This window comes from Nerophis lumbriciformis, linkage group LG28, assembly GCF_033978685.3.
Source record: "Nerophis lumbriciformis linkage group LG28, RoL_Nlum_v2.1, whole genome shotgun sequence".
NCBI classification, from domain to species: Eukaryota; Metazoa; Chordata; class Actinopteri; order Syngnathiformes; family Syngnathidae; genus Nerophis; species Nerophis lumbriciformis.
In genome coordinates this window covers 6,598,409-6,625,152 of record NC_084575.2, presented here as the reverse complement: position 1 = coordinate 6,625,152, position 26,744 = coordinate 6,598,409, and the positions used below count along the sequence as shown (strand labels likewise).

Below are 26,744 nucleotides of genomic sequence, written 5' to 3'. Positions count from 1 at the left end.
GATGCTAACGTTAAGCTAACTAGCGAGGTGATGCTGTTAAGAGCTGCTCCGCAAAGTTGGCATACAACCAAAAATGACTTTAAAATGTTATTATTAATGTTCACTTTCAATGTAATTATTTGGAACATGTCAACACTTTACAAGCACAACTTTTGCTCAAGTGATCAAGCGTCCAACATGAGTGGAAGAAGCAGAGCTTGTCTGGTCCCCCCCAGTGTAAAAACTAAATGCTTGTCTGGTCCCCCCCAGTGTAAAAAGTAAATGCTTGTCTGGTCCCCCCCAGTGTAAAAAGTAAATGCCACTCAATGATGTGTTGAGTTGAGTTGAGTGTATTTATTTCTATGTGACATTTAAAACAAGCTCAGTTGGCCAAAGTGCTGTACAGACATAAGACATAAGGTGCACATAGTGTCACATTAACATGGTAACACAGGAGGATGAATACAATACAATAGTAAAATATACCTTAAAAGAAGTGCAGAATATATCACCCAAAATACTAACATGTAATAAATTAATAAAAAAGGATAAAACAAGAAATAAAAAAACAAAACAAGACATCCTGCCTAACTGGATTTGAACGCCAGTACCGAGTCAGCATTATTAAGGCTTTTTAATGACATCCTTGGAGCAACAGATTTAGGTGATCATGTGATTTTAGTTTTACTGGATCTAACAGCAGCATTTGATACGGTGGACCATAATATTTGAATGATCCGCCTACAGCATCAAGTGGGCATCTGTGGTACTGCTTTGAGTTGGCTGAAGTCATATTTGACTAACAGGACCTTCTCTGTAAATGTTGCTGGTTCTGAATCCTCTGTTGCTCCCTTGACATGTGGGCTCCCACAAGGCTCAGTTTTAGGACCACATCTCTTTTCTTTGTATTTACTTCCCCTGGGCTCAATCCTAAGAAAGCATGATATTTATTTTCATTGTTATGCCGATGACACACACATTTATTTTCCGTTGAAGAGAAATCATGCCTCTTCAATGCAGACACTACTTACTTGTCTTGATGATATCAAGGCCTAGAAGGCCCTAAACTTCTTACATTTCAATGAAAAGAAGACAGAAGTAATAGTGTTTGGACCTAGTGGTACCTGTGAGCTCCCCCCTGTTGACTTTGGCCCCTTGGCTTTGCACGTTAAGACCATGGTCACCAACCTGGGCTTTGGTATTGACAGTGATTTTAAATTGGAGCGTCAGATTGGCACAGTGGTGAAAGACAGCTTTTTTTGTATTTACGTCAGCTGGCCAAGGTTAAAAACCTTCTTTCTAGGCAACAGTTAGAGACAGTAATCCATGCCTTTATCTCATCTGGGCTGGATTACTGTAACTCTTTGTATTTTGGAATGAGTCAGTCCTCCCTCTCACGTCTGCAGCTGCTCCAAAATGCAGCTGCCCGACTTTTAACTAACACAAGAAAAAGAGAGCACATTACTCCTGTTTTAGCCTCCCTCCACTGTCTTTTACAGTCCATTTTAAAATCATCTTACTCGTTTTTAAATCCTTACGTGGTCTTACCCCACCTTACCTCTCTGAGCTGCTCCACCTCTATGCCCCCACCCGCTCCCTCAGGTCAGCTGATCAAATCCCAAATCAAAGCGCAAGCTCAGAGGGGACAGAGCCTTCTCTGTTGCGGGTCCCAAACTCTGGAAGCATCTCCCTCTCCATGCGAGACAGGCCCCTTCTTTGGCGACTTTTAAAGGCCTACTGAAATGAAATTGTTTTATTTAAACGGGGATAGCAGATCCATTCTATGTGTCATACATGATCATTTCGCGATATTACCATATTTTTGCTGAAAGGATTAGGAGAGAACATCGACGATAAAGTTCGCAACTTTTGGTCGCTGATAAAAAAGCCTTGCCTGTACCGGAAGTAGCGTGACGTCACAGGTTGAAGGGCTCCTCACATCTGCACATTGTTTACACCAGCAGCGAGAGCGATTGGGACCGAGAAAGCGACGATTACCCCATTAATTTGAGCCAGGATGAAAGATTTGTGGATGAGGAACGTGAGAGTGAAGTATTAGAGTGCAGTGCAGGACGTATCTTTTTTTGCTCTGAATGTAACTTAGGTACAAGGGCTCATTGGATTCCACACTCTCTCCTTTTTCTATTGTGGATCACGGATTTGTATTTTAAACCACCTCGGATACTATATCCTCTTGAAAATGAGAGTCGAGAACGCGAAATGGACATTCACAGTGACTTTTATCTCCACGACAATACATCGGCGAAGCACTTTAGCTACGGAGCTAACGTGATAGCATCGTGCTTAAATGCAGATAGAAACAAAAGAAATAAGCCCCTGACTGGAAGGATAGACAGAATATCAACAATACTACCAAACCCTGGACCTGTAACCACACAGTTAATGCTGTGCCGCCTGTCGAAGCCTAGCAATGCTGTTGCTAACGACGCCATTGAAGCTAACTTAGCTACGGGACCTCGACAGAGCTATGCTAAAAACATTAGCTCTCCACCTACGCCAGCCCTCATCTGCTCATTAACACCCGTGCTCACCTGCGTTCCAGCGATCGACGGTGCGACGAAGGACTTCACCCGATCATCGATGCGGTCGGCGGCCCAGAGACGAAGGATGTCAACCCAGACAGGTGAGGACAGCGGTGCGGCGGCGGGCGTTGTAGCTTTCGACGACACCCCGGCCGCCATCAGAGTCGGCAAGAAACATATATTTCCCCAAAGTTACGTACGTGACATGCACATAGCGACACGCACGTACGGGCAAGCGATCAAATGTTTGGAAGCCAAAGCTGTAGTCACGGTAGCGCGTCTGCTATCCAAGTCAAAGTCCTCCTGGTTGTGTTGCTGTAGCCAACCGCTAATACACGACCCCACCTACAGCTTTCTTCTTTGCTGTCTCCATTGTTCATTGAACAAATTGCAAAAGATTCATCAACACAGATGTCCAGAATACTGTGGAATTCTGCGATGAAAACAGAGCTGTTTGAATTGGATACAATGGTGTCCCAATACTTCCGCTTCAACCCGTGACGTCACGCGCAAACATCATCATACCGAGACGTTTTCAACCGGAAGTTTCCTGGGAAATTTAAAATTGCACCTTATAAGTTAACCCGGCCGTATTGGCATGTGTTGCAATGTTAAGATTTCATCATTGATATATAAACTATCAGACTGGTAGTAGTGGCTTTCAGTAGGCCTTTAAGAACCTTCTTAAAACCCATTTTTATTCACTGGCTTTTAACCCAGCATGAGATTTTAAACTGTTTTTAACTTTTTTTAACTGTTTTTAACTTTTTAACTGCTTTTTATCTAACAAATTGTTCTTAGGATAATTTGTATTTGCTTTTTCAATGTGTATTTTACTTCTGTTTTAAATGTTATTTTTTAGTCTGTGCTTTGCCTCTATTTCTTTGTGGTGTTCAGCCCTTTAATTGTTCTTCAACTGTGCTTCTTCTTAAAGGGCTTTATAAATAAAGTTGGTATGGTATGGTATATCTGTATATATAATATACTGTACACATATTATGTATATATTTGTATATATGTTAGATCTTTTATGGCTATATTAGTCTATTTATACCTGCATTGTCCTTTCCATCCTTACACTTTCCATCATTGTAACTGAGCTACTGTGTTGAACAATTTCCCTTGTGGATCATTAAAGTTAGTCTAAGTCTAAGTCTAAGTATGGTATATCATGTCATGTAATATGACTTCAACATATTTGTGTTAATATTAGACTTTGTTTGTAAACCAGTTCTACTTCTGACTATTTATTTTATTTTGTATTGAACAATTAAACATACATAAACAATGTACACACACATTAAGGTGCTTTCAATACAATATGAGTCAATGTTTTTCAATATTTTACTCAGCAATATAAAACACATCACATTAAATACAATCCTCCAACAAACAAAACATGTTAAAGAAAGTCAAAGTAAATATGAGAGACCATACGAATAAGATTAAAATAAAAATATATATAAATGAATAATAAACTTGTGCTTATTTAAAACCACTTAAATAATTCCAATAAATATAATCATTTAAGGGCTTTTTCTATTTTGTACAATCTTCCAAGATTGAAATAATAAAATCTCATCATTAACACAATGTGAGAATTAGGATTTCACTTCAAGAAAGAGACTTTTGTGTATGAGAGCAAATGTTTCACACTTTTTAAAAATAGAAATTCACGACACGATCGATCAACGCATGCGCGAAGAACACGTCACTTCCTTTTTTTTTGACAAATCTCCTGCGACATCACGCTCTGTGATATTTGAATGTTTTGTATAAAAATATATTACCTAAGAGTAAAAGAGAAGAACAATAAGAACACGTGGAAGGGTAAATTTAAAAGAATCAGGCAGTAATATCGCTACAATTTCTACCACTTTCACTCTTGTCATTGCAATGAATGTCGCACGGGGGCGCCACTGAACACCATCATTAAAGGTTTGTTATTTACTTTCCATTTATTTTACATCACATAGTTATTGAAATAAATATTATAGCAAAGAAAAGCATGATAACAGTGACAGCAGGCAATATCTTATATAGAGATGCCGCATCCACCTCTTCATCAGTGACGTCATTCCCAGCTTCCGGTGTAAACGGAAGACGGCAGAACAAAGCAGTCCTGCCTTGTAACGTCAAGTGTGCTAACTGTCGTGAAAGCACATCGACGGAGAAAGACGCTAATAAGTCAGTCTTATTATTTCTTATCCAGTTTGAAATATTTACGTCCTATAAAATACATTTTTGATTCTTTATTTAAGGATAAAATGGTCTGCATGTGCTAGAAGCACTTTGCCGCTTCTCCTGCTATCTTTGCTTGTTAGTTAGCTTAGCTCGCTAGTTAGCTTAGCTTGTTAGCTGCTAACAGAAGTTATCAACACATCGCTAAGTAGAGATCAAGTGTGAGAGTAAAGTGTTGTGATTGTGTGAAAATGTCTACATTACACATGTTGAGAGCGTTGGTGGATCAGCGACTAACTGCTGCCGTTGAAGAAATATTTGTAGTGTTAGAAAGAACGATAGCAGAATACGAGGCGGAACTTTCTAGAACAAAAGAGGAGAACAATCAACTACTGGACGCTGTTTTCAAGAAACATCAAGTTGTGTTACACAGAACAGGTTTGTTGACTTCTTACTCTCACATCTTTACTAACTTTATATTTGACTAATAACAAGAAAATGATATTTGTAATATATCATATAATCACAATGACCAGTGGTGGAACAAGTCAGAGCTGGGCCGGGGGCGGGTCCCATGACGGGGCCCCCTAAACCCAAATATCAAAGCTAATTCTAACATCATTTGACAACAAACACATGCCTCTCTGGGTTTACTACCAACAATCTTTAACCAGGTTTTAAAACGTTTGCCAGCCATTTTTGATGAAATTTGCATTTTCCTGACATGTATTTATTTTCTCACTTTCACCACAGCATCAACCCGTTCACAGGATGTAGAAAAATTATCAAAGGGGATCAGATTTTTTTATTTTGCCTATCATTCACAATCCTTATGTAAGACAATAACATGTTTTTATTTTTTATGCATTCTAAGTCGTAAACAAACGTTAGCAGAATCTTAACTATCCTAATTCTAACAATGGAGTCAATGGGAGCGCCCCTATTCCGCTCACTAAGCCCTCTAAATAAGAATTAGTTGATCAATATAATATACCCAGAATGCTATCTCTTTAAATCATGCTGTAAAAATGCATATTCTCTGGAAATATGCCTTATAATAGCCACAAACTGGAGGATACATTTTTAATTAGGATAACATTTGAAAAATAGTTTAAAGTTTTTAAATTTTCCAGGGTGTACCTCACCTTCCGCCCCCCTGTGGCCCCAAAAGGGACAAGAGGTAGAAAATGGATGGCTGGATGGAAAAAGACACATCATAGAATGATATTTATATCCTTTAGATGCATTAAATATAAAGTTGAGTTAATGAAACATGTAGAATAGATTGTGTTCTACACCCTCTGTTGTTTAAAAAGGGTACAGTTAGGGTTGGACCATTATGGCAAAAATAATAATCACCATTATTTTGATTGATATTGTAATCACCATTAATTACAAGATTATTTTCATATGAAAACACCAGTATTTATTTTACTACCAAAACTCAACTTTAAATATATCTTTAGAAAAATGTCTAAATATGTGTATACATTTTAAAATACTTGTAATGATATAAGCATGTATTTTATTATTATTATTAGCTTTCATGGCTGAAAAGACACACGTGATAACAGACAAGATCCTACTGGATATTAGTTAGTAACAAATAAAATAATAGTAAAAATAAATGTAAATAACAATGGCAATATAAAAAAACAATATAATTAAGTTTTGTGTTTTAATTGTTTTAAGTTCCATTTTTTACCTTATACACATTTTACTACCATTTAAGTGTGTGCTTTTTTGTCAATTAAAAATGTATAAAATGTTTAGTTAAATGCAGAATCTCTCACATTTATTGGTGCAATATATATTTGGACAATTTTTAACCAGAACTTTGTATCAAAGCATAATATTTGTGTAAATGCATCAATAAGTTAATTATGTTTGTGTGAGGTGCTTTTTTGAAACCTTTATTTTGTCAGCACAGTCAGGCCTATTATTGTGAAGGGGGAAGGAAGTGTGTTGCTGTTCTCAGCTTGATGTGTGGAGGCGACTTGAGGGTGTTTAAAAAAAGGAGAGAGAGAGAGAGAGAGAGAGAGAGAGAGAGAGAGAGAGAGAGAGAGAGAGAGAGAGAGAGAGAGATTCTGAAGTTGCGACTGCTGTCCTGTTTGTACATTAATCCTACATGGATGATGCCGTTCACAACAACACAAGCAGATGAGATGTGTTGTGGGTGTATGGATTTTCCTTGCCAACTTTAGCTTCGTAGTTTAGTCGCTATTTCCAATGACCGCCTCAAGGACGGGACGGTTGTGTGTTTCATAGTAACATTACTAGTCGTTGTGACATATAGAGGACTAGGAGGTTTATTACCATTGTGGGGGAGTTTTCTGTGTCTACGTACCTTCGACACATCCGTACACCCACCGGAGTGACGCCACGCTTTCTCCACCGTGTGTTTGAGGAGCCTGCAAAAGACCTGCACATACATGTAACAATCATGTTACATCAACAATACAGTTTGCTGTAAACCTAAAAAAAACAATACAACCATGAAGGATAAAGGTTGGCGTTTTAGCTTAATGCTAACATACAATGGACGACCACATTGACAAAAATTAGCACTGCAATCGTTTTAAACTTCTACAAAGGTTTAACAAATAGGAGTTTAGTTGAACAAAACTGACATAAAACAACAGATGCATTTTTACTTACATACATATATTCACTAAACTGTGGAGAAACTAAACTTTGTACCACTCGGCCATCATGTTCATCAAACCTTAAAGGAGAACATTATCATCAGACCTATGTAAGCGTCAATATATACCTTGATGTTGCAGAAAAAAGACCATATATTTTTTTAACCAATTTCCGAACACTCAATGGGTGAATTTTGGCGAATTAAACGCCTTTCTATTATTCGCTCTTGGAGCGATGACGTCACAACGTGACGTCACATCGGGAAGCAATCCGCCATTTTCTCAAACACCGAGTCAAATCAGCTCTGTTATTTTCTGTTTTTTCGACTGTTTTCCGTACCTTGGAGACATCATGCCTCGTCGGTGTGTTGTCGGAGGGTGTAACAACACCAACAGGGACGGATTCAAGTTGCACCAGTGGCCCAAAGATGCCAAAGTGGCAAGAAATTGGACGTTTGTTCCGCACACTTTACCGACGAAAGCTATGCTACGACAGAGATGGCAAGAATGTGTGGATATCCTGCGACACTCAAAGCAGATGCATTTCCAACCATAAAGTCAAAGAAATCTGCCGCCAGACCCCCATTGAATCTGCCGGAGTGTGTGAGCAATTCAGGGACAAAGGACCTCGCTAGCACGGCAAGCAATGGCGGCAGTTTGTTCCCGCAGACGAGCGAGCTAAACCCCCTGGATGTCTTGGCTCACACCGTCCCTTATGCCACCGAAGATGATCAAGAGAAGAATATCGACCCTAGCTTCCCTGGCCTGCTGACATCAACTCCAAAACTGGACAGATCAGCTTTCAGGAAAAGAGAGCGGATGAGGGTATGTCTACAGAATATATTAATTGTATTAAAAGTGCATGTTGTTGCCAAATGTATTTCATATGCTGTAAACCTAGTTCATAGTTGTTAGTTTCCTTTAATGCCAAACAAACACATACCAATCGTTGGTTAGAAGGCGATCGCCAAATTTGTCCTCGCTTTCTCCCGTGTCGCTGGCTGTCGTGTCGTTTTCGTCGGTTTCGCTTGCATACGGTGTCAAGACTTGATCTTGGGTGTTTGCTTTTCCAGGATGCAACGGAAAGTTGGCACGGGCGAGACGGGAATTAAGGTACATGGCGGGTTTTAATACATCAATTTAATATATTAAAAAAAGGGATGAATGAAAGCGCGCACAGTGGCGGATAATAAACTATGAAACCAAAAGACTATAGCAAAAAGTACAAATGAAAAGCACGCACAGTGGCGGAGAATAAACTATGAAAAAACAAAAAGATTATAAACATGGAACAAAAACTTACTTGGCTTGGACAAAAAAGGAGCAGCGTGAACATGGCCATGAAACAATGGACAGAGCATAAATGTGGTGTGAGGTCGTCAGAAAGACAAACTGAAAAACACTGAACTTAAATACTATGGACATGATTAGTGAAAGCAGGTGCGTGACTCAAAACGTGAAACAGGTGCGTGACGTGACAGGCGAAAACCAATGGTTGCTATGGTGACCAGACAAGGGAGTGAAAAAGACAGAAACTAAACAAAACATGACTTAAAACAAAACATGATAATACAGACATGACATACGGTTCAAACCGATATGGCTCAATAGCTTCAGTTTCTTCTTCAATTTGGTTTTCGCTACCTGCCTCCACACTACAACCATCCGTTTCAATACATGCGTAATCTGTTGAATCGCTTAAGCCGCTGAAATCCCAGTCTGAATCCGAGCTAATGTCGCTTTAGCTTGCTGTTCTATCCGCCATGTTTGTTTGTGTTGGCATCACTATGTGACGTCACAGGAAAATGGACGGGTGTATATAACGATGGTTAAAATCAGGCACTTTGAAGCTTTTTTTAGGGATATTGCGTGATGGGTAAAATTTTGAAAAAAACTTCGAAAAATAAAATAAGCCACTGGGAACTGATTTTTAATGGTTTTAACCCTTCTGAAATTGTGATAATGATCCCCTTTAAAACTCTGATTTAGTATGGGACATTACTGCCAGGTTTTCCTGTATCGCAAAATTGTAAAATTAAATTGTTTTCACTCACAAAGACCCCAAACGTCCAGATTTTTAACTGCTATTTTTATTTTTGATGTTCAGTTGGCCGACCAGAGGACTTAGTTGTCACGACAGCTAACTGTATCTTCTTACATCACACCTTCAACCATCCTCCATTGCAGCAAAGAAGAAAGATGGCGGCGCAGTCGCAGCGGTCAGGAGCTCCTACAGCCGGCATAGTTTTTACACACAGTTTTTACACACAGTTTTACACAATTCACACACTGTTGATACTGCTCTGTGTTTTCTGGTACATTGTTGGAACTGTGGCGATACAATACAGTCACAAGGATCTGGTGCAATTCAATACGGGACTTTTTCACAAACTGTCAGCCGAGTTTATTTTCCCGGCTGAGATCATCAGACCACCTCCGGGCCCCCCACAGCAGACGGCCAAAGAAGGAGGCGTTGCCAGCAAAAGCGCGAAAGAGGCAAGCGGACGGGTGATTGGGCTAGGCTAAAGGCTAGCCCGTTCAAACCGCCACTTGCTACCATCTTCTTGTCGAATGCCCGGTCGATCCGCTATAAACTGGATGAAATTTGCCTTCAGATGGCGACGAGAAGGAATACACGTGACTCCTGCTGCCTGATCTTTACAGAAACTTGGCTGGACAGAACCATCCCAGATGCGGCTACTGAACTAGCCGGCTTCACCGCCCACCAAGCCGACAGAACCGCAAACTTCGGTAAGATCGGCGTAGGATTGTGTGTCTATATAAACATCAACTGGTGCACACAGACTGTGAGGGTGGACGAACTGTGCAACACAGATGTAGAGTTTATGTTGCTAAAATGCAGACCCTTCTATCTCCCTAGGGAGTTTGCCGCTGTTTACATCTGTGCGGTGTATATTCCCCCAGATGCTAATGCGAAGCTTGCGCTAGCACACATACATGACAGTATTAACAATTACCTTGTCATACACCCGACAGCGCTCTCATTGCAGCGGGAGATTTCAACCATGCAGACTTAAAAAGTGTCTTTCATAAATACCATGGGAATGTTATCTGTGCAACCAGGGGAGAGAAAACGCTGGATCAGGTGTATACAAACATCGCAAATGCATACAGAGCCTAGGGATGTCCCGATCCAGGTTTTTCCACTTCCGATCCGATACCGATATTGTTTTTGCACTTCCGATCCGATACCGATACTGACCGATACCGATACTGACCGATACTGGCCTATCCGAGCATGTATTCAAGTTTAAAGTTATTTAGCCTACTTAGTTGTCAGAATCATGTTGAAAAGGGTTTTAGTACTCTTGATAACAACTAGCCAGCTGAATTAGGGAAATTTGAATAATACACAATGGTTGGTAACAAGAAACTGACCTGTTTATTCAAGGATAAACACAAAATAGACAAAATTATACATGACAAACAGAAATGGCATCATTGAACTCGGGCTGGGCGATATGGCCTTTTTTAAATATTGCGATATTTTAAGGCCATATTGCGATACACGACATATATCTCGATATTTTGCCTTAGCCTTGAATGAACACTTGATGCATATAATCATAGCAGTATGATGATTCTATGTGTCTACATTAAAACATTCTTCTTCATACTGCATTAATATATGCTACTTTTAAACTTTCATGCAGAGAAGGAAATCACAACTAAAAAAATCACAAATTTTTTCATACGGTGTTGATGTGGAAATGTTTGCCTCGGCATTTTGATGGTGTGGACGTGTGGCACCGAATGGAGATAAGCGTCTTGTTAGACATTACAATATTTGAACAATGATGACGAAAACTGTTTTCTCTGTCGTGTCCGTGTGTCGAAAATTGTTATGCGCTTTTTTTTTTTTTTGATTTTGTGCGTGGCATAGATTTGCCGTGCGCAGAGGACGCTTGAGCAGGCGCGCACCTCAGCGACTGCGCTAGCATCACAGCTAACGTTAGCCATGCCGCTACCTCGCTCTCTGCTGGGAGAGGGCGTATACGTATGTGACGTATGACGTGACAGCATGTGACGTATGACGTGACAGTATGTGACGTATGACGTGACAGTATGTGACGTGTGTAAGAAGGTGCGCTCGCTGTCTGTAAGAGGGAGACACAGGAAAGAGTGAGAAGAGCCTGTCGTGTAATGCCAGCAGCTAAAAGCAACTGCGTGAGAACCCCCAGACCTGTGGATGTGTTGAAGATGTGCTGGAAAATGCGGAACGGAAATTAGGGAGCAGCAGAAAAGTGGAATGTAATATTTAAATCGGTGCGTTGGAAAACACGGACCGGAGTTTTTTTTAAACTGGATCTGGATCGGCATTTTCCCATGCCTTGCCGATACGCATTTTTTGCAAATATCGGCGGCCGATCCGATCCAAATATCGGATCGGGACATCCCTAACAGAGCCCATGCATATCCTCATCTAGACATGTCAGACCACCTTTGTCTTCTGTTGCACCCACGTTACACACCCAAAATCAGAACTGCTGGAATTACCAACAAAACTATAAGAACAGGGCTTCACGGTGGCAGAGGGGTTAGTGCATCTGCCTCACAACACGAAGGTCCTGAGTAGTCTTGGGTTCAATCCCGGGCTCGGGATCTTTCTGTGTGGAGTTTGTATGTCCTCCTCGTGACTGCGTGGGTTCCCTCCGGGTACTCCAGCTTCCTCCCACTTCCAAAGACATGCACCTGGGGATAGGTTGATTGGCAACACTAAATTGGCCCTAGTGTGTGGATGTGAGTGTGAATGTTGTCTGTCTATCTGTGTTGGCCCTGCGATGAGGTGGCGACTTGTCCAGGGTGTACCCCGCCTTCCGCCCGATTGTAGCTGAGATAGGCTCCAGCGCCCCCCGCGACCCCAAAGGGAATAAGCGGTAGAAAATGGATGGATGGATGGACTATAAGAACATGGCCAGAAGATGCTATCCATCAGCTCCAAGATTGTTTTCATCACACTCTCTGGGACATATTTAGAGACCAGCGTGCGATTTCGCGTGAGTCTCTGGTTGAATACACCTCAACTGTGCTGAACTATATTACCTTCTGCGTAGATTGTGTTACATCATTTAAAACAATCAGTGTGTTACCAAATAAACCCTGGATGACACACAAAGTGACACAGTTACTCAAAGAGAGGGACATGGCATTTAGATCAGGCGATCCAAATGCCTACCGTTCAGCCAGGACTGCTTTAAAGAAGGGGATCAATGCTGCCAAATCGGACCATTATAATAAACTCCAGGATTGCTTGAATAACTCAGACCCTAGGCAGGTGTGGGAAGGTGTCAAAGCAATTACAAACTTTAAAAAAAACAACTTCTTCCTCTTAGCTGAGGAATTGAATAATTTTTATGTCCGCTTTGACAAGGAAAACACAGACCCAGCACTGCCCCCCCTCTCCTCCGACGACACGGCCACAGTCCTCAGCCCGCATGATGTAAGACTCACGTTGCGTAACATCAACCCAAGGAAAGCAGCTGGACTTGATGGCGTTCTGGGCCGTGTGCTTAAGCACTGCACGGACAAACTGGCGGATGTATTTGTTTCCATTTCTAATCTGTCACTGTCTACATCCTGGGTCCCTGCCTGTTTTAAAACCACTACAATAATTCCTATCCCCAAACAGGCCATCATCTCATGCCTAAATGACTACAGACCTGTAGCACTCACCTCCATACCTGCCAAATGCATGGAGAGACTGATATTGAAACGGATTAAAAAGGCAATACCACCATCCCTTGACCCATATCAGTTTGCGTACCGGGAGAACCGATCAACCAAAGACACCATTGCTATTATACTCCATAGACTCTTGGAACATCTTGAGCTTAGGAACACTTACGCAAGACTGCTCTTTGTCCATTTCAGCTCAGCATTTAACACAATAAGGCCAAACAGACTCAGAGCTAAGCTTCACAACCTTGGTCTGAACACCTTCGTCTGCAACTGGATTTTGGACTTTTTAACGAATCGCACACACAGTATGTGAAAATAGGCGAGCACATTTCTGCCACGCTCACCATCAACACCGGTGCCCCACAGGGTTGTGTGCTAAGCCCTGTGCTCTTCACCCTCTTCACACATGACTGCATAGCCTCTTCAACATCCAATCTCACAAATGCAGAGGACACATTTCACCACACCTAGTGTGTGTGTGACAATCATTGGTACTTTAACTTTACTTTAACTTAACAATGATGAGACAGCATACAGTGCAGAGGTCCAACAGCTGGCTTCATGGTGTGCTAACAACAACTTGGTTCTTAACACTAACAAAACCAAAGAACTAATTGTAGACTTCCGCAGGAAAGGGCAGAATAAACACCCTCCACTTTTAATTAATAACAATCTCGTAGAAAGGGTCAAGCATTTCAAATTCTTAGGGGTGAACATAACAGAAGATCTATGCTGGGACATTAACACTGCTTCTACAGTCGGAAAGGCCCAACAACGTCTTTTTTTTTGAGGAAACTAAAATGTGCAAACATTCCGCAGAAATCAATGGTAAACTTTTACAACTGTGCCATCAGCAGTGTCCTCACTTACGGCTTTTTAGTGTGGTTTGCTAGCTGCACTAAAGCCAACCAACAGGCCCTCCAGCGAGTGGTTAAAGCGGCAGGGAAAATTACAAAGACGATACTCCCAGAGATGAGTGCCATGTACACAACTCGCTGCCTAAAGCGAGTACATAACATCCTGAAGGACAGATACCACCCAGCACATGGCCTCTTCAACCTGCTACCCTCTGGAAGGAGGTATAGATCGATTTTCGCCAGGACCAGCAGAAAGTCTCGCAGTCTGTATCCCCAGGCTGTGAGACTGCTAAATGAACAGCCTGCCCCTTTGCTGCCCCGGACCATCTTATTACCTCACTCTTCACCACCTCAATAATTGTGCTCTGGACATTGCATTGCTGCAACATCAACGTAACACCCATCAGACATCTGACTGTTCCCACCCCCACGCTCCTCTATTCGCCATCTTCCTGACAATGCTAAACTGTAAACTATGGTCAACCTGCACTTCAATGCAGTTTCTATGCCGCTGGACAAAGCTCAAACAAAATCTTGTTGACATGTATGACTTAAGTGTTATTATGACAATGACAATAAAGGAATTGATTGATTGATTGATACATTACATTTCTTACAAGTATTATTATCACTGAAGGACAGTAGAACAATGCTAAACATGTTACACACAAAGGACGGGCAAGCTAAGAGCTAAGAAAGCCGCTAAATTAGCTTGAAACAAGAATAAATAAGTGCTTAGTAATTTTTCCCATTCAAAATGAATTGGCCGTTTTTCAAATTTCTATCATTTCCACTTTTTTCAACCGATTCTAATCATTCCACCTTCAACATATTCCGCTAATCCTGGACCTTCAAACTATCATTTTTCCAAGTTCCAAAAACTTTGAAGAATACCCAGAATTCCCGTTATTTTCAAACCCTTTTTTCACCCTTTTTCTGTCGACCACATTTTTCAACCCACTTTAACCTTTCCACCGGCAAATCACTCCTCTTAAAAAACGAAGTTTTTTTTCTCTGGAAAAATTCCAGCTTTTCCCAAAATTCCAGGAATTCCATAACACTGTTTCTCAATTGAAAAATGTTTACTACTTCAACATTTCTCGACCGATTTGAAAAATTCCAACACCAACCATCCACTCATTCAGAACATTCAAATGTTTTAGCATTTTCGAAAAAATTCCCTTTTCCCAAAATTTACATGAAATTCTCATTGAAAATAATGGGACATTTTTCAAAGTTCAACAACTCCAACATTTTTCATCCGATTCAGACCGTTCCAACTTCAAACTGTTCAGCCTATTCGGTAATCACAGGCTTTCCCTTGACAAATTCCAAAAATTCCCAGAATTCCATGTTTTCCGGGACATTTATCACCATTCAAAATGAATTAACCATTTTTCAAAATTCCACCATTTACACTTTTTTCAACCGATTCAAACCATTCCACCTTCAACATATTCCACTAATTCTGGAAATGGAAATTACAACATTTTTTAACCCACTTCAACCGTTCCACTGTCAAATCATTCCTCTTAATCAGTTATTTTTTGAACTGGAAAAATTCCCGGTTTTCCCAAAATTCAAGGAATTCTATAATACCATTTCTCAATTAAAAATGTTACGACTTCAACTTTTCTCAACCAATTTAAAAAATCCCAACACCAACCATTTCAACTCATTCAGAACATTCAAATATTTTAGCATTTTCAAAAAAAATCCCGCTTTCCCCGAAATTCTCAAAAATGTCCATGAAATTCCCACTGAAAGAAATAAAATGAAAGTTCCACAACTCGCACATTTTTCATCCGATTCAAACCGTTCCAACTTCAAAATATTCAGTGTGTTCAGGAATCGTGTGATCCCTTTCAACACTTAATACATGAAATTCTCTGATTTTCTAGAATTTCCAATCTTTTGGGACATTTTCCCCATTCAAAATGAATTATCCATTTTTCAAACTTCCACAATTCCCACATTTTTCAAACCATTCCACCTTCAACACATTCCATTCATGCTGGAAATTCAAACAACCATTTTTCCACATTCAACAAATTTTCAGGAATTCCGTTTTTTCTAACCTTATTTCCAACCTTCTTTAGTGTGATGACTCCTTTCACATTGTTCAACTCATTTCAACCATTCCACTGTCAAAACATTCCTCTGAGTCAGGACAAAAAAACAAGTTGGTTTAAGAGCTTAAAAAATTCCCGGTTTCCCCGAAATTCAAACTCTTCAACATTCAAACCATTCCAACATTCAAACTATTCTTACATTCATACTACATTCTGTCAGCATTTCAGTTCAACTTCAGCATTGGAGCATTCACACACCATTTTTTTCAGGAATTGTTTCATCTAGTTATTATTATTATTATAATTAAATGTAGCTTACCACATAAATGATGCCTGTTCAGTTATCACTCTAACACAATTTGAGTGTCTAGAAACGCACTAAATTAATCTAATCCATTATTACTATTATTAATAAGGTAAACAAGTTATATTTTGAATGAGTAGTCAGTAATCTGATTACTGCTTCCCAGTTTAACTATGGCAACACTATCTAAATGAAAGCAAAACAGATGTCATCTTTTTTGGCTAACATGTTAAGTGTGCTCATGCTTTTTTAAGAGCAGACATGTCTCTAAAGATGAATGTGAAAATGACTGTAATTATTGTCCACCAGCAGGGGGAGCTCATCACTAGTACTACTGCGTGGAGGCTGTCATGTGGTACATTATTTCCTGTGTGTGTATGACTTATTCAGAGGAAGAACAGCACACTTTCACGTATGGCGTCTACCATTAAGGATTGCAGGAATGACTTTTAGGATGTTTTAATATGAATAAGGTGGATTGGACGTTGGCCTTGGAAGGCATTCCTCTGAAGGTCTTCTTCATGTGTCAGCTGGAAGTACCCTGACTGCTGTGAGGGAAAACTGGTGAGATTGTGAGATCATATGTTGGTGCAGGACAATGTCTCATGTGACTGAGCAAAGCTGGACTTTTCTAAAGAATGTTGGTTTTCTCCTGTCCCGCAGATGTCGTAGAAGAACATCTTCCTCGTGATCAGGAAGAAGAGCCACAGCCCCACCACATTAAAGAGGAAGAAGATGTACCACATTCCCATCGCATTATAGAGGGAGGGGAGGAGCCACAACCCCCCCATATTACAGAGGAAGACGAGACGCCACAGACCCATAGTGTTAAACTGTCCCTTCACATTAAAGGTCAAGCGGCGGACCCACTGGTCTTACACAGCAAAAATGAAGAGGAGGACCCACTGACCCCTCACTTTAAGGAGCAAGAGAACCCGCTGACCCCTCACATTAAAGAGGAAAAGGAGGACCCACTGAACCCCTACTTTAAAGAGGAAGAGGAGGACCAAGAGCCGCTGCACATTAAAGAGGAAGAGGAGGAGCACCGCATCAGTCAGCCTAAATGGTTGGAGGAGTTCCCAGTGACTGGTGTCCCTGTGAAGAGTGAAGATGATGAGGTCAAAGGTGAAAGTAAGGAGAAGAGAGAGGCGGAGCCTCCAAGCAGCAGCTCAACACAACACATGACAACAGAAGCTGATGGAGACCACTGTGGAGGATCACAAGCAGACAAGATCTTAGCTCCACTATCAGATAGTGAGGACACAACGTCACACTCTCCTGACACTGATGATGAACACTCTAAAGATGATGCAACATGTCACACTGACAACACTCACTTCACATGTTCTCACTGTGACAAAACTTTTAAATACCATTGTCGTCTGAAAACACACATGAGAACACACACTGGAGAAAAACCTTTTATCTGTTCACTCTGTTGTAAAGGTTTTGTAGAAAGTCGCTATTTGAAAGTACACATGAGAAGACACACTGGTGAAAAACCTTTTATCTGTTCGCTCTGTGGTAAAGGTTTTGTACAAAGTCACAATTTGAAACTACACATGAGAACACACACTGCTGAAAAACCTTTTATCTGTTCACTCTGTGGTAAAGGTTTTGTACAAAGTCACAATTTGAAAGTACACATGAGAACACACACTGCTGAGAAACCTTTTATCTGTTCACTCTGTGGTAAAGGTTTTGTACAAAGTCAGAATTTGAAAGTACACATGAGAAGACACACTGCTGAGTAGTGATGGGTTGATGAGGCGTCATGAAGCGTTTCGACACATCGCAAAACGGTATTGATACTGTGTCGATACTGTGTCACTAAATACTGACATCTGCTGGACATTAAAAATCCCTACAGGCAACCTATGGACCGACTCAACTGACACTGATTGTATGACCTAGTATATACAATAATATAAACCAAGTCATTGTATTTCATTTAGGATTATTTCATATCTTCATTTAAATAAAAATATATTTTTATCTTTTTAAATACAGTCAATAAATAATGTGAACATGTATCATTACATGGAAATCTAAGAGAACGTGTTGTGAATGCGGATGCTTGTGGACTGGGAATTTTTATTTTTTTATTTTATTTTTTTACACATTTTTATTTTAAAAAAAAACAGTTTTTCCAACGTATTAAATTTTAGACGATTTCTCTTAGTTATTATTTCTCCGGCTGTAGAAAAGAGCCGCTCACAGGGCACAGAGGAGGCGGGAGTGCGACACAGTTCGCGTATCGGTCACGTGACCAAAACAGCTCATGATTGGTCACGTGACTTTCTAAAAGCGGTACGCGCACCGACACAGGGTTTTGCTCTATGAGCTCGACGCATGCGCCGATGCATCGGTGTTGCCGGACCCATCACTACTGGTGAGAAACCTTTCACATGTTCAATCTGCAACAGAAGCTTTTGTGACCAATCAAACCTTGTAGCACACATGAGAAGACACCCAGGAGAGAAAGTGTGTAGTTGCAGTGTGTGTGGTGAAAGATTGTCTTCTAAGTACCAGTGTAAGAAACACAAGTGTGCTGGTGAGAACAGCAGCAGCAAATGAAACTGCAGGATTTGAAATAAACTGTCAAGACTTTAATGTTGACTTTCTAACAACATCAGCACATATAACATGTGTGACATCATTGTTGTTTGTGTAACAATCTCTTTAATATACTTCTACATTTATAGATTAGATATTGTATATTAGTGCTTTTTTCAGTCAAGTACATGCATTAATATGCAATCAAAGTTTGGAGTGTCAGGCAAAAGCCAATATTGTACATCATCCCACAGAGATTCACTTTGCATACATTCATAAAATAAACTGTTTATTTTGTTTCCCTATCACAGAACGAACAAGTGTTGTCTTCAATACCAAAACAAAATCCTAAAAAATATTTTAAGTGGTCAATTCTGTCTTTTTTGGAAGAATGGAAACTTTCAAGATGTATTTTTTTGTTCCAGAGAAAATACAGTAAAGAATAAACAGTAAATAATGAAAAAGATGATATACTGTAATTAGAATATTTTGAACAAAAGCCTTTATAATTTTTTTTTCCCAGCTCGTACTTAATAATGAAATCTTCAAATAATAAAATACTTTTATCACTCAATAAGTGCATCCGTTTCTCATTTTAATATAACAACAATTCCACAGTGGAGTATTGTGTGTGATGAAGTTGTGTTTGTAAATGAGTTTCCAGTACAACACTTGATGGTAGGGATGGGTGGTGGCCTCCTGGCCGTAGTTCCTGGTTGGCGGCCACATGGACTGGGGGGAATGTCCGGGCCCTCTACTCCTCCTACTTATAGCACACATAGTCACACATATATAAGACTTTGGGGATTGTCCTGCGGGGAGGCATGGCGGGGGGATGAGGATGCCTCCTATGGGGCTCCAGTCCTCCTGTCTTGTCCCCTGCTCGTCCATCCCTCAATCTTAGCTTCATATTAGACACTTAGGATTTGGGGGGCTCGGCTTGGTTGGGACCCACCATGACCTTGATGTCCCCCAATTTTAATCGCATTATTAGTTCCCACAAGCATACATATCTCACTCACGCTACACACATCAATAGGGACTGGAGGTCAGCTGGAACGGCTGACCTCCTAATTTTAACTACACAGTAGACACTCTGGGGGCCTTGTACACATGCATGGGGGGGTTGGGGTTCGTCGCACCCCTCATTGCCTCGTCGGCCGGCGTGGACTGCGGTCTGGTGGCCTGCCAGGTTTTTTTTCATTTATTATTATTATTTTTAATGTATTTATTATTTTTATTATTTACTTATTTTATTTTATTTTATTTTTTAAATTATTTTTAAAACGTATTATTTATTTGTGTGTGGCGTCGAGCGGGTCTCACTTCCTGTTGGGTGGGGTCCGTGCCCGTGTGGCCCGACCTTGCACCTTGCGCTGTGGGATCTCTGTTGGTGACTTGATGTGGTGGCGGCGCGGCCCCCATGTCTGGTCTGGATGCTGGGTCTCGGTTGTTTGGGCGGTGGTGTGTTTGTGCGGGTTTGGGTTGGGGTGGTGGGGTCTTTTGGTGGGGGTGGGGGGGCTTGTTGGTGTCTCTTGTTTGCGTGTTGGCGTTTGGGCTGACTGGCGGGCTGGCGCTGGCTGGTCTCCGTGGTCCTGTTGGCGTGTGGTTGCCGGTCACAGTTTTTTTGATCGCTTTGATTTGATTGGGTGGTGCTGGCTGTCTGGGGGTATTGCGGCTGCTGTTTCTGCTGCCGTTTGTTTGTGGTGTGGGCGCCCGTGGCTGATGGGTCTGGTGCAGGGGGGTTTCTGATGTTGTGACTGGTGGCAGCGCGCGCGCGTGGTGGTTGTCGGGGCTGACGAACTGTGTATATGTATGTACAGTATATGTGGGGCCGTGCTCTGGCTCCCACGCACACTGGGAGTCCAATATATTGTTCATACAAATTCACATATACTCACATACATACATACATACATACATAGGTACCTACGCTCCCACATACATACACAAATACAGTACATATTTACATACTTAAAGTTCGTACAGCCACACGCACATTCAATATACAAACATACACATACTGTACATATATATTCACTGTACAAACACATATACACATTCTGTACATATACATTCATTGTACAAGCACGTACACTCATGCACATAATCAGGTTTCATCAAACATATATTAACGTTGTTGCCCTAGGGTAAACTGGGTACAACACATGGCACACTGACAAAGCTTGACCTATTGTTACTATAACAATCTACAAGGTTAATGTTGGTTGCTTCTCTTTCTCCCCCTCCATTTTTCTGCATTCTTTCGTATCTCAAGTTATCATTACGTATAAGTATCGTTGCATTCGAACAACTGTATTGTTGATAATAAAGGTAAAGTATTGGTATTGTTCATTATCAATAGCGCTATTTCTATTGGTATTTGTATTGCTCCATTTGTAGTGTAATAATGCTCATTGTCATTTCTGAATTATTCTTTATTTTTGCTAACTGCTTATTTGCTATTACTTTTACCATCATATTTGTACATGTCCTATTTGCTGATGTTGCTCTATTGTTGCTGTTGTTGTTGTTGTTGTTGTGTTTGCTGTTGTTGTTGTTGTCTCTCTGTCTAATCCCCCTTTTTTCCCCACAATTTCTCCCTCTGTCTTCCTTTTTTTTCTCTTTCTATCCCCTCCTGCTCTGGCCCGGCTGCAGCAAATGATAATATAAATACATTTAATAAAGTCAAATACAAATAAGGCAACAAGAGAAGTATCCCACACTTCTCTTTTGTAAAGTAAATCTGAACAGCCGATATGATCATCTACATCTACTATATGACTTACTTGAGAAGCTGGACAGGACAAAAAAAAAGAAAAAATATTTTTAAAGGGGAACATTATCACCAGACCTATGTAAGCGTCAATATATACCAGAAAAAAGACCATTTTTTTTTTTAACCGATTTCCAAACTCTAAATGGGTGAATTTTGGCAAATTAAACGCCTTTCTAATATTCGCTCTCGGAGCGACGTCACATCGGGAAGCAATCCGCCATTTTCTCAAACACCGAGTCAAATCAGCTCTGTTATTTTCCGTTTTTTCGACTGTTTTCCGTACCTTGGAGACATCATGCCTCGTCGGTGTGTTGTCGGAGGGTGTAACAACACGAACAGGGACGGATTGAAGTTGCACCAGTGGCCCAAAGATGCTAAAGTGGCAAGAAATTGGACGTTTGTTCCGCACACTTTACCGATGAAAGCTATGCTACGACAGAGATGGCAAGAATGTGTGGATATCCTGCGACACTCAAAGCAGATGCATTTCCAACGATAAAGTCAAAGAAATCTGCCACCAGACCCCCATTGAATCTGCCGGAGTGTGTGAGCAATTCAGGGACAAAGGTCCTCGGTAGCACGGCAAGCAATGGCGGCAGTTTGTTCCCGCAGACGAGCGAGCTAAACCCCCTGGATGTCTTGGCTCACATTTTTTTTTCAAGTTTTCAAGTTTCAAGTTTATTCACAATACCATATAACAATTACAATAGTAGTGAAATATCATCATTTAAAGATGTTGGTACGTGAAAGGGTCCCCCAAATAAGCTAGAAGAAGCTTTTGACAGGGGTCCAGAGGACAGTATATACATGGAATGATGAAACATGGTAGCAAGCACAACAACAACAAAAAAAAACAAAAAAAACAAAAACAACGCTATATGATTAACACAAGATAATAGTACTAAAGCAAGCATACACATACATACATACATACATTCATTCAACCATGCAAAACCCAACAGTAGTCTACCCCACATGAGGCATTAAATATAGGTGGTTAATAGGTAAGTTTTCAGTTTCTTTTTGAAGTTGGAGAATGGATACAGCATCTTGAGGCTCTCATTAAGCCGGTTCCAAATCTTTGGTCCCCTGCATACAACACTTGGAGTGGTACAATCCAGTAAACCATGTTTCCCTGATATCAGATCCAAGTTAGGAATGTTGTGGGCATGCTGGGGATGGTAGATAGGAACCAAGCTACAGAGCCTTAAATTCAGCCTGTAAATGACTTGATAGGTTAAACAAGCATTTTGATGAATATTGAACTCTGTCAGTCTTAAGAGATGATAATTATGGAATAGATGTGGAGTGGGGGCATTAAACTTGGACCATGACAGGGCCCGTATGATTTTCTTTTGCATGGATTCTAATTTGTGGAGGTAGGTAGGGAAGGTGTTACACCAGATGACATTACAGTAGTTTAGATGTGGTTCAAATAGAGTTTTATATAGTGTGAGTAGAGCATAACGAGGAAGATAACGACGAAGGTGAAAGAACAGGCCAACATATTTGGATAATTTGTTTAACAGATGGCTAATGTGACATTTGAAATTGAGGTATTCATCAATGATGACCCCCAGGAATTTTGTGGAGTTCACTCTCTGTATTTCCTGCCCATTGATGTTGATATGGCAGTGCTCAGTATTTGTCCGCTTTTTATTAGAACGAAATAAAATAAAATTTGTTTTATTTACATTAAGTGAGAGCTTATTGCATTTGAACCAGGAATCCACTTTCACAAGCTCTGAATTGACAGTTACTTGTAGATGGTGTAGGCTCCTGTGTGAGGTAAACACATTTGTATCGTCAGCAAAAATTATTTTATGAAAAGTTTCGGAGGAGTTTGCAAAATCATTTATGTATACGATAAAAAGGAGAGGCCCCAAGATGGATCCCTGGGGAACCCCATAACTGATGGTCATACAGGGTGAATTGTGATCATTGACGCATACACATTGCTGCCTTCCGTATAGGTAAGAGCGGAACCAATCGAGAGGTACCCCTCTGACACCATAGTGATATAGCTTATACAATAAGATCTCAAAGTCTATTGTGTCAAAGGCCTTGGATAGATCCAAAAAAATGCCAAATTTTCCTTCTTCAATACAGTCATTGACCTTTTCCAAGAGGTGGAGTATAGCCGTACAGGTGGTGCTTTTTTTACGAAAACCATATTGGGAGGGGACAAGGTTATTTAGTTTTTCCAGAAAGCCTTTCAGTCGGTTATAGACCACTTTCTCAAATATTTTTGAAAATGTTGGTAAAATTGAAATTGGCCTGTAATTGTTCATATTATGTTTATCACCTGATTTAAAAATTGGGATTACTTTTGCCACTTTGGACATTTTGGGTATAATGCCAGCACTAAGTGAGAGGTTTATACAGTGACAGAGAGGATTTATGATCACATTTGCTATGGCTTTCAAGATTTTGCTACATATCCCGTCCACTCCAGCTGTATGTGATGACTTTAGGTCCATAATGATCGTATAAAGCTCATTGATGTCGGTTGGCTGCATGAAAAAGGAGCTAGGGTAGCTGCCTGATAAAAATTCTTTAAAGGAATACCCTGGAGGTTGACCTATTTTACTGGATAGGTTTTCCCCAATAGAAGCAAAAAAGGTATTAAAACTATTGGCAAGATCAGCCCTATTTGACCCTGTATCCGGAACAACAGGGGCCTTATCTCCCTTGTTGAGAACAGTATTCAACACATTCCATGTTCTCCTACAATCCCCCTGCGATGCTTGTAATAGTTCAGAATAATAGTTGTGCTTACTTTTCCTGATAATATGAGTTAATTTATTTCTATAATTTGTGTATTTTTCTTTGTTGACAGTAGTAGGGTTCGAAATATAACATTTGTAGAGTTTATTCTTTTGTCTGATGGACTTTAAGATCCCCCTTGTAATCCAGGGATTTTTTTCTGAGGTATGATTTTTGATAGTTTTTTCAGGGATAGTTTCCTGAATAGAATCCTGAATCATTTTGATCAGATGTTCATATGCAGCACCAGGACAGGTGCAATTAAACACAGAGTCCCATTTCCTGGCAAGCAGATTATTATTTAGGTGTAGTAGAGTTGTATTGTTGAGTATTTTGGTTTTACCTTTAGGAGGTGGGGAGGAGGGAGTTTTGCCAGAGTCAAAGAATAGTATAATGGGAAAGTGGCCTGTGATATCGGATTGCACCACCCCTGTCACGAGCTTTGTATTACAGATGTTAGTATTAATGTTATCGATTATTGTTTTTGAGGCATCTGTGACTCGAGTGAACCTATTGATGGTGGGGAAGAAGGAAGAAGAATGTAACGTGTTGATAAAGTTCAGTTTTGCTCCATCGTCCTTGGAAATATCAATATTAAAGTCACCAAGAAGGATGCAGTTTTTGTTTAGTTTATTTAGACTGAGTAATAGTTCATCCAATTTGGAAATAAAAGTGTCAAGAGGTGAGTCAGGAGGACGATAGAGTACTCCAACAATTACCTTTTTTCCTTTGTTGTTGATCTCCATGAACAAGGATTCACAGAGATCATCTTCTAGGGTGATGTTACATACTTTGGCATGAAGATTGTTCTGGACATAGAGGCACACACCACCACCTCTTCCACTGGGTCTATTTTTTACATGTAAATTGTATCCATCCAGTCTAAACAGATCAATATATGAGGAATCAGAAAGCCACGATTCACTACAGGCAATAAAGTTAAACATACAGCTCATATTGGAAAGTAGAGAGGCTAAATCAGTGTGATGTTTATTCAGGCTTCTAATATTCAAATGTAAAAATGAGTAATTATAAAGATCATATAAGGACTTTAATTGCTCAGGGTCATAGACATTGCAGTTTATATTATTCTCAATACCAATGCAGTGCTGTAAATCTCCAACTGTGTCAAGGTCTTCAAAACCCATAAAATAATATATGAAAGTAGTCAGGTTTGCCTGCTGGGATGGCATTCAAATAGTAAATACTCATACATGGACACTCCCATTCACACACACTCGTACCATGCATACTGGAAAAAGCTGCTTCCATTATGAATATGACATGACATGCCGAGAAAATAAACATTCACGCACCTCCCCCAACCCGCCAACAACCCACCAAATGTCACGCGTAGTCACCCCGATGGGCATATGAGTCCCACGAAAACGTAAAATTTCTTACCAAAAAGGAGAGGTCCCAACTAACAGTCAGGTTTTGGACCAGTTCCGAGGCACATCAGTGCCACCCCGCGGGGTAAAAAGAAATTACGGCCAATACGAGACCAAAACAATAACAAGAATGTCACGTGTGTATTAGAGCCAGGTGTAGCCTGCGCTAATTTTACTTCAGAGAAAACCAAAACATCAACAAACGCTGTGAACAATATGAGGAACATCAACGCGTGGGATTGTACATATTGACTTTAAAGCGCAACGTGAAGGCGTGGGCTGGTAGATCAGTTAGGAGAGATGTATGTTAATGTTAATGTTACTCTGCTCTGAGAAAGTTATGGTGTGTTCGCTGGCTAGCTAACGTTAGCCTTACCGTGTAGCAAGTCACGTTAGCCGTTTGCCGCCTCAGTAGCTGGCTCAACACCCAAGTTGCAGCTCGCAGCCCGGGTCGCGATGAATGCCTTAGCCTCATCGACCGAGAAGAGGGATCTCCTGCCTGTCTCCACCATCATGGAAAGTTTGGCTGGGTAGCGCAGGGCAGGTCTGAGACCTAACTTGAAGAGCTTCGACATGACATCGCTGTATTCCTTTCGCTGATCGACAACTTCGGATGGATAATCCTCAAAGACCAAGATAGAGTGACCACGGAACTTCAGCTTTCCTCTCTTGGACCGGGCTTCCCGGATAATCGCGTCCTTTTCCTGGAACCTGAGGAGCTTGATGATAACCGGTCTCAGTCGCTGGCTTGCTGGAGGTTTGGGGGCGAGGGACCTGTGGGCGCGCTCGCATTCGGGTGGCGAGTCCAGGATGTCGCTGAAGACTTCCACCAGCATGTTGGAGAAGAAAGCAGTAGGTTGTGGACCCTCAATGGATTCAGGTAAGCCAATTATTCTGATATTATTGCGGCGGCTGCGGGTCTCAAGGTCTAAAACTTTGACTGCCAGTTTGGTATTTTTGCCTGCTAGTGC

At 40.7% G+C, this 26,744-nt stretch overlaps 3 protein-coding genes across 3 annotated transcripts in view; 2 read left to right on the top strand and 1 right to left on the bottom strand.

Annotated features, from left to right (window-relative positions):
• Window positions 1–2,671, bottom strand: part of LOC133570664 (uncharacterized) — a 192,068-nt gene extending 189,397 nt beyond the window's left edge. The window contains exon 1 of the mRNA XM_061923353.2: window positions 2,532–2,671. The gene's annotated coding sequence lies outside the window, so the exon portion shown is untranslated. The remainder of the gene's footprint in view (window positions 1–2,531) is intronic.
• A 5,416-nt stretch (window positions 2,672–8,087) lies between these two features.
• The window catches only part of LOC133570805 (uncharacterized), a 107,610-nt gene continuing 88,953 nt past the window's right edge, over window positions 8,088–26,744 (top strand). The window contains exon 1 of the mRNA XM_072916496.1: window positions 8,088–8,173. The gene's annotated coding sequence lies outside the window, so the exon portion shown is untranslated. The remainder of the gene's footprint in view (window positions 8,174–26,744) is intronic.
• LOC133571013 (uncharacterized) lies at window positions 9,964–18,279 on the top strand. The gene is made up of 2 exons (XM_061923962.2): window positions 9,964–10,099; window positions 16,945–18,279. The coding sequence occupies exons 1-2, from the start codon at window positions 9,964–9,966 to the stop codon at window positions 18,033–18,035; spliced, it is 1,227 nt and encodes a 408-aa protein (XP_061779946.2). The 3' UTR covers window positions 18,036–18,279.